Source organism: Drosophila obscura, unplaced genomic scaffold, assembly GCF_018151105.1.
Source record: "Drosophila obscura isolate BZ-5 IFL unplaced genomic scaffold, ASM1815110v1 contig_1, whole genome shotgun sequence".
Lineage (NCBI taxonomy): Eukaryota > Metazoa > Arthropoda > Insecta > Diptera > Drosophilidae > Drosophila > Drosophila obscura.
In genome coordinates, this window is record NW_024542679.1 from 9,721,199 (window position 1) to 9,729,480 (window position 8,282).

Here is an 8,282-nt window from a genome sequence, read left to right on the forward strand (position 1 = left end):
TGACAGAGAGGCGGTGGGGGAAAGAGGGCCATAGATAGCCGCATTGGCGCCATAAATTCATCCGTTCTGGCATTTTAAAATGTTTCCCAAATATCCATGCGTTTTGTGCGTATTTATTTGCATTCCTAATGATATCCGGCACCCCTCCATCGCCGTAAAACTGTCGGAATAAATCGGCAAACAATCAATTTCTAGTGGATATCTGGTCATTTCGATATGGACATGGCATGAACATTACAATATGTTTATGCTCTCGTTCCCTATCACCATGATGAATGCAATTTGTGGCAACCAAAATTGACTAATTTCGAATGGAAAAGAGGAATGATTTGTGTTCGGCTGAGTTGGTAAGGAATTATTGGGAGGAAGAGATATTAAGCAGATGTGCAGGAGTCCAGCTAAATAAAATAGATATTTATTTATAATAGTTAAAAGAATTTATTGAACTGGGAGAGAATATGGTTTTAATAAAAAATTTCATTAAAATATTATAAAGAGTATATAGCATTTTAAAGCCCCCCCCCCCCCCCCCCCCATTCTATTTTCTGGCTCTGCTTTTCCTGGCGCCCAATTAAATTTTTGGGGAACGAAAACATTCTCGACCGAAACTCAGACATGGACAATGACAAGGATGTCAACGTTTGCCGCCTTTTTAAAACGCAAATTCCATGAAAGCAGTCAGCATGTCAACATTTTGGTAGCATGTCCAGACGACGCGTCGGGGCCAGGGGGAAACCATCTCTTTCAGGGCCTTAGAAAAACATGAAAAATTTCAACAAGGCGGCGAAGACGAACAACCATCGGATATCGGACATCGGTCCTCTCTGTGTTTCCGTCTCTCCGCAAAAATTGCAAGTGACAGGCAATTCATCATTCATTTGGTTTTAGAACTGACTGACTGACTGACTGACCAGCCTCGGATTGGGATTCGGATGGGGGACTGGGACCGGGGCGACTCCTTTTTTGTCTGTGGCATGCAATTTTATGGCCAGCAGCAAACTTTTAGCATAGCCAAACGCTTTGACAATTTAATGCATTTAAAGCTTTACACAAGAGCAGCTCCAGCTCCTGGACAGCACTTTGCTTCTCCCTCTGACCGCCCATGGTACGAGTGCCGATGGCTACGGTACAGTGGTTGTGGTGGCTACAAGATATGAGGAAGAACAGAATAATTTTACTGACATTTCTCTCTGCTATCTGTCTCTTCCAAATATTTCTCTAAAATGTTTTCCTCTAAATACTTTTAATTGGGGTCTCATTCCACATAGATCCAAAATATTCGCATAGTTTTCTGTCATTATTTTCTATTTGGTTAAGTTTCAATAAATTTAGAATATAATATCGCTAAAGAATCGCTATACAAATTTGTTTTACTGACTATTTGCTCATATGTGCCTCCCCTCCTGTTTTCATCCCATTGCTTAACATCTTCCTGTTTTGCTATTTCCCAAAATTAAACTCTCAGAAACGAACCTTTATTTTGGGATCCCATAAAAGTTTTCTCCCAGTGATGCTGCCGCCACTCACTCTGGAGATGCCACCCACTGTAGACTCTGCCTAGTGTTTTGGGTCTTTGGGAATTTTAAATTGTTTTAATGCGTGCGACCACGCCCCGTCTCGTCGGCTACGTCTACGTCTAAGGGATGATGTCGTCAAAGTGCCCTTGCAGTGCCAGATACGTGTAGAGGAGACCAGTGGCAAAGAGAAGCTGTAGCTGGCGCTGTAGCTCGCCCCACTTAGTGGCACTTGCAGGATCAATCAATTTTTTAGCACACTCGAACCCGATGCCCAAGCTGATGAAGTGCCGCCGCTGGGACCTGAGACCAGAGACCTGAGACTTAAACTGCTCCCCGACTGTTCTCAAAAACTGTTTAATATGCAGCGAGTGACACCGCCAAGCGCGACGACATTGAGCAACTGCATCAATTTTGGAGTGGAGGTGGAGGTGAGTGCTGCTCCTGCTGCTGCTTCTGTTGCTCCTCATGGACTGCATTCAATCCCATCCATCTTTTATCGCTTGACTGCAGTTCATAAATTTTTAAACAACAAACAAGTTCAAGAGGAGATGGCGGAGCATATTCCAAAAGGAGACAGACACACACACGCATGTAATCAATTTTTATATTTTAGAAGAATCCCCCCGAGTGGGGCAGGTGCTCCCAGCTCCACTGCAGCTTCCATTATAATTGGATTACCCGTTGGAGTGGGACCGGACCGACATTAAAATAAATGTTCTCGCATTCTCCTACCCAACGGAAAGTTGTCTGGACCTGTCTGCTGTGCATTGGGCTCAGCCGTGAAACAGTTAAGAACTAGCGCAGCTGCATCCTTACTCCAGCACTTTGTCTGGCTGATAATCTTTCCTTAACCTTGAGCTCTCTCTCTCTCTCTCTGTCTCGCTCTCTGTGTCTGTCTCAGACCCAAGTAAACCCTGCCAGAGTAGTGCCTGGATAATGTTTCATTTTCTGACAAAGAGAATTCGGCAAGCAATTGGCCTGCAAGCCAACAGGCCCCTGTACTGCCTGCTGTACGGCCAGGAGTCGGAAGATGAGGCTTGGCTCAAGCCCGTACGCTATCTGGGAAGATTCCTGGTGGGCCTTCTGCTCGCCTATCTGCTCTGGGGCCTGGTGGCCTTGAACTTCAACCTGAACCGCTGGTTTGCCTCCATGCCCGTGCATGTGCCCGTCTTCGAGGTGTTCATGCTGCTCAACGGACTGGCCTTCATGCTGATCCGCAGTGTTCGGGCCGTGACAATGCTGATATTTGTAGCGCTTGTGGGTAAGTCGGGACGCAGCTACCTTCGGGCCATCGCCCTGGCCTTTGTGATAGCGGGACCGATCGATAACCTAGCCTCGAATGCGGGGGAGGTGGCCCGTGTGTTTGCCTGCACCACGGTGCTGACGTACAACCTCACCAAGACGCGGTTCGATCTGATGGCCAGACCCTTTACGAACACGCTGCAGCACATGCGGGGCGACATCGCGGAGATACGGAACACTTTTCGGGAGCTAGAGGAAGTCCTGGGCGAGCTCAAGTACGCCGTCGAGGAGGAGTCGCCCGACGAGGATGAGGATGGGACAGATCACAGGACTCCAGCGCAGTCGGACCAAGAGCTGCCCTCGGCCGACACGGTCCGCGAGAATTTCCTTCGCAACATGCGGAACCGTTGCAAGCAGCAGCTGAGCAGTGGCATCCGCGTCTGCCAGGAGGTCTTCCGCAAGGGCTACCAGAAGTGCAGCACAAACTTTCCCGATTTCATCGCCGCCGCCATCTGCTGGCCCTACCGCGTGGACATCATCTGCCGGCTGAACCTCTTTGGCAGTCCGGACACGATATGCGATGCCTCGGAGGTGGTGCCGCCGAACTTTGGCCAGACGTATGTGGATATGCTGAGGACAGAGCGGGACCTCTTCGACGCCAGCTCCGACATTGAGATCTCCTACGAGCTGAGGAACGAGACGGCCAAGGGTCAGCTGTTGACGGCCCAGCAGACCTCGGAGGCATTTATGGAAGACTTCAATCATCGGAGGCGCGTCTTCAGGGCCACCATGCTGGTCCTCGAGAAGTTCCTGTGCCTCTTCATCCTGCGCGTGATCTTCGCCTCCATCCGGTACTATTTCCTGTATCGGGGCAACGTGGAGTTCGACAACTTCTACATCACCGACTACTTCAAGCACGTGGATGCGGGGCGCAAGGCGAATGGGAAGCGTTCGATCCTGCCGCTGCACAGCCACGAGCGGGCCAACTATGTGGATGTGGCACATATCTGCGGTCGCACAGCGGAGGAGTCCCGAACGGTGATATATCATCTGTTGCAGCTGTCGCTGGAGGTGATCACAGCGGGACTGTTTCTCCTGCTGGATCACATGGTCGTCAGTCTCCTGCAGATCATACACCAGCGATCGCTGATCACATACCAACAGGAGGGCGAGCACGAGATACGGTTTCACGTGAGCTCTGACATAATTCTACGATCTATGATATGGGATCTATGTATATTCCTACAGATAAATGGCACTGGTATGATGGCTCGTCTGCTGCGCACCACCATGCGGAATTTCAACATGCACGAGCGCGTCTCCACGTCGCTGAGCAACGAGGAGTGTCTGCCCAATGCCCACGTCCTGCCCCAAAGTGTCTACTACCGATTGATCCTGCTGTATCTGGCCATCGTGTTGCTGATCTACCAGAGCACCACCTTCTTGCGGCTGCGTCGGGTGATCTGCAGCTACTTCTTCCACAAGCGCGAGAAGCAGCGCGTCCTCTTCCTCTACAATGCCATGCTGCGGGATCGTCTCTCCGTCTTTGAGAGCCTGCGCCGCAATGCCGAGCAGAATCTAGCCACGCGCCGTGTCCAGGACAACCTCAACATCTTTCTGCGTTTGCGTCTGCTCTGGCCCAGCTTATTCGGCTGCCTGCAGCACTGGAATTGCGGCAAGCGGAACTGCCTCATTTGCGATGCTCTCGAGGATCAGGACTTTGTCATCTGTGCCGGCTGCGGGCTGCCCTACTGTCACGAGTGCCTGCTGGTGCTGAGGAACGTCTGCATACAGTGCGGCCTCACCATAAGCTCCAGGCCATTCACTCCGGTCGATGGGGCCTGGTCGGATGACAGCAGCGTGGTGCTCTATGACTTTAGAAAGGATAAATAAATGACTTGGTTAATACAGTTCAGGACAATCGAATGCCTTTGTTTCTATCCTCCCTCCATTTTGGGAACAAAGAACTTTGACCCTTAATCCCAGTTGCTATTTACTGCAGAATATTACTCGCAGGAACTTTATTGAAGGGGTTGTCGATCCCATGCGGAACTCTAATGACATTTGAAAACTTTGTTCTTATATATTTACTAAAAGGAATCCAAATCCCATTTGGGGAGTAATCATTTCCTTAGAACTTTCACCCCCAGCCAGCCAGCATTTATGTATGAACAGTCAGTCCTTCTGTATGATAATCATATCCACAACATAATTGCCATTTTTCCAGTCTGTCAAACTTAATTCCCACAATTCGCCCAAGCCCTTTTCCCGGCGACTACTTCCTTGGCCAATGGCATTCTGTCTACCAGTTGTCTGCTGCAAGTTGGAAAACATTTCTTTGCAACAACAAACATCGCTCAATTAGTGTCCACCCTTTTGTCTGTGCCACTCCCACCACTCTGCCCTTCCTTGGGGGCCCAACATAATTATGCACATGTCTGGCAGCGCTCCCCGGACCCGGGAAACAGGGAAAAGTTTTTTGTCTTTGGACAAACTTTACTCAAGCGGGTCTGATTCGATTATGCGCTGGTGGGTGGGTGGTTGGGGGGTGCATTGGGGCTCGGGGATTGGCAAAAATTTCAGCACTACCCGTGGCGCCGAGTGGCACACTATGCGGCAAGGATTAAGTTACAAAATTGTTAATTAAAAATAATAAAAACGCTAATTGAAGAAATGCCTACAGTGATGCTGCGCTCCTCTTTTCAGGCAGAACAAAAGTTTTTCGGTTGGAAATTGTCTAGGCGGTGGTGGTGGGAGAGGGGGAATAATGCTGTGGAGCTTTGAAGGGAAATGCTTTCGGGCACTTTGGCTCTGTCTGGCTCTGGCTCCGGCTTTGTCTCTGGCTCCGGCTTTATCTCTGTCTCTGTCCTGTTGGAATAGTTGCAGCAATGATGACGACAAAGTCTTGGCTTTCCTTTGCTCTTGTTTTAATATTCATAAGACATTTGGCCCCTTGCACGAGTGTGTGTGGGCGTGGTCTTGCAATAAAATAATTATGCAAACATAAGAGGCAGAGGGGGGAACGAGGAGAGCTGCGTGTTCCATTGAAAACTCACACATTTCCATGAAATCGAAAGAAAACGAGAAACCAAAGGAAATGCGCAAAATTTTCCAACGAAAAGCAAATAGTACCACGGCGAAGGTGGGGAAGTTCCATCCCCCCAACCCCTAAAGGGTCTTGTCGACATGCCGTGTGCAAAGGTGATTATTTGAGGTTCACACCTTGTTGCAGCGACTTGCAGCCCCATCCCAATACCAAATCCCATTCAGAGACGTGAATGGGATGGGCGAGGTCGTCGACGCTCGTCGACGCTCGTCGGCGGTTGTTGTGATCAGGCCACAAAAGTGACAGGTGTGACACTCTCGCCGACAGCAGTGGGGGCCACGGGCACGGCACCCAGAGCACCATCACCATTTCCATCCTTGTGGCATGAACGGGATGGACTGACTATGAAGACGCAACTAGACGAGACGAGACAGCGCTTTGGAAAGAAAAAACGAACTGAAAAAAAACAACAGAGAAACAGAGAAACACAGAGAATTATTTCCTAGAAAACTGCAGACGATGGATGAACGAGCAGTGTAAAGACCTGCAAACAAAACATAAAAAACGAGCGAAAATTGGAGCTAAAGCAGCAGCCACGACTAATGAATACCCTTGAAAAAGAGGAGAAACTAAGGGACTGTAAGATATGAAAGAAGTTCTAGGGATGTCTGAAATACGAACTAAATTAACTGGAGACTATGAAGCATAAAGAGCGCATAATTGCCGTAGTTTCTGCTCTCTAACAGATCCTTGAAACACCTACAAAATTAGTACAAAAACTAACTGACGAAAATGTAATAGAAATATGCTAAGGTGTTGAGAAATAATCGCTTTGTGTCGCTCAACTGCTTTTATCATCATGAGCTTCACTTGGCGACGATAACGATGGGTTGGGTTGGGTTGGGATGGGATGGGGGAATGCCCGTTGTGGCTGGTCAGTTTTTTGTATGCTGCTTCGCTGCAAACCGCTATCCAGAGAGCACCCATTGCCCATGCACATGCCCATGCCCATTGCCCATTGCCCAGTCCCTGCTGCAGAGTGAACTATTTAGCAAAAGGGGGAGATGCCGAGCATTTGCTCCTCTGAGGAGCGGAGCCAGGCAGCCAGCAGGTGGTAAAGCGTACAGAAATATGGTGCGGAACATTTCAATTAGAAAGAGCGGCGGCGAAACGGCACTCTGAAGAAGAAACCTCGAAACGACGACGACGACAGCCTGTCGTCGCCCCCAATCAGTTGCCTCTCCCTCTCTCTCTCTCTCTCTTCTGTCTCACCCGTCCGCTGTCTTCCAGCGAACGGTTGGTCTTCCATTCCGCCTTTGATGTTCGCCTCTCGCCTGACACTGACGAACCGCGATTCGCGTCTGGCTGCTGCCCCTCCATCCATCCCATCCACCCCTCGCTCTGTCTGTGGTTCTGGGACTGCCACTACCTGCATAGCTTGCTATTATTTCAATAAAAATTCTTAAATATTATTTCAAGTTTGTTATGGCAGGTTAGTGTTCTCTCTCTCTCTCTCTCTCTGTCTCTATTCTCGCGCTCTCCTCTTTCTGTCCGTGTTTAATCTTTATAATTAAAATTTTAACAAAAACTGGAAGGCAAAAAATCTGTGGAGAGCTTGGGACAGAGGCGCCTTGGGTGTGAAGAAGCGCAAACGTGTTAAAAATTGATTAAAGTAATTGATTTGTAGTACACCCAGAGAAAAAACCCCTTCAATATTTACACTTACTTTCTTATTAAAAATAAATATATTTCATATTTAAATCAAATTTATTTGCCACCAAATTAAAGTATACTAAATTTTATATATATTTTTTTTATAAAAATATATTTAATATATGCTTAAAGAAAAGTAAATAAAATTTCATTATGTTCGTATTTCAAAACCCAATATTTAATTTAAATCTGGGTGTGTTTCATTTTAATAGGCCATTTTTTTCTGAGTGTACGTATGTATAAATAGATTTTGCGGATTATTCTTTATCCCCTTATGCTTTTGCGACCGATTATAACTTGATTGATATAGTGAGAAGGAAGGAATTTATATTAATTATTTTCAGAATGTGGATGGATAAGGAATCATTCCAAGAGAGAGTTCTGTAACCGCTGTGCAAATACCTAATTGGAGGCTCAAACATGCGAGTATTTCTCGCTTTCCATTACGTGTACAAATCCTATAGAAACCGCGTTGAAATCTCAGCTTTGTCAAGTCAAACTTCAAACACCAGACCCCAAACCCACTGCACCACAAATCTTTCACTCGCTTTTTTCACCCACTTTTTTTGCCAGAAACAAAACCAAACACGAAACTCCATAGAGTCGGGAGAGGGGGCGGGGCGGTTCAGGCTACCACTGTATCCCACTGTGCGTGCTGAACTCTCGGACTTTTGTGCCAAAGCATTTGTCGGTGCGGGAAGTCGGAGTCGAGTCGGTTGTTAGCTGAATGCAGTGCAAGCGACGGACGAGCCTCTTTGGTCTTT

General features: G+C 47.7%; 1 protein-coding gene across 1 annotated transcript; it reads left to right on the forward strand.

Annotated features, from left to right (window-relative positions):
- Window positions 1-2,438: 2,438 nt before the first annotated feature.
- LOC111070624 (protein sneaky) lies at window positions 2,439-4,677 on the forward strand. The gene is made up of 2 exons (XM_022361298.2): window positions 2,439-3,950; window positions 4,008-4,677. The coding sequence occupies exons 1-2, from the start codon at window positions 2,454-2,456 to the stop codon at window positions 4,650-4,652; spliced, it is 2,142 nt and encodes a 713-aa protein (XP_022216990.2). The 5' UTR covers window positions 2,439-2,453; the 3' UTR covers window positions 4,653-4,677.
- Window positions 4,678-8,282: the final 3,605 nt, after the last annotated feature.

Coding starts and splice junctions, on each gene's coding strand:
- LOC111070624 (XM_022361298.2), top strand. CDS start 2,454: ATGTTTCATTTTCTGACAAAGAGAATTCGGCAAGCAATTGGCCTGCAA. Junction 3,951..4,007: donor AGCACGAGATACGGTTTCAC/GTGAGCTCTGAC, acceptor ATATTCCTACAG/ATAAATGGCACTGGTATGAT.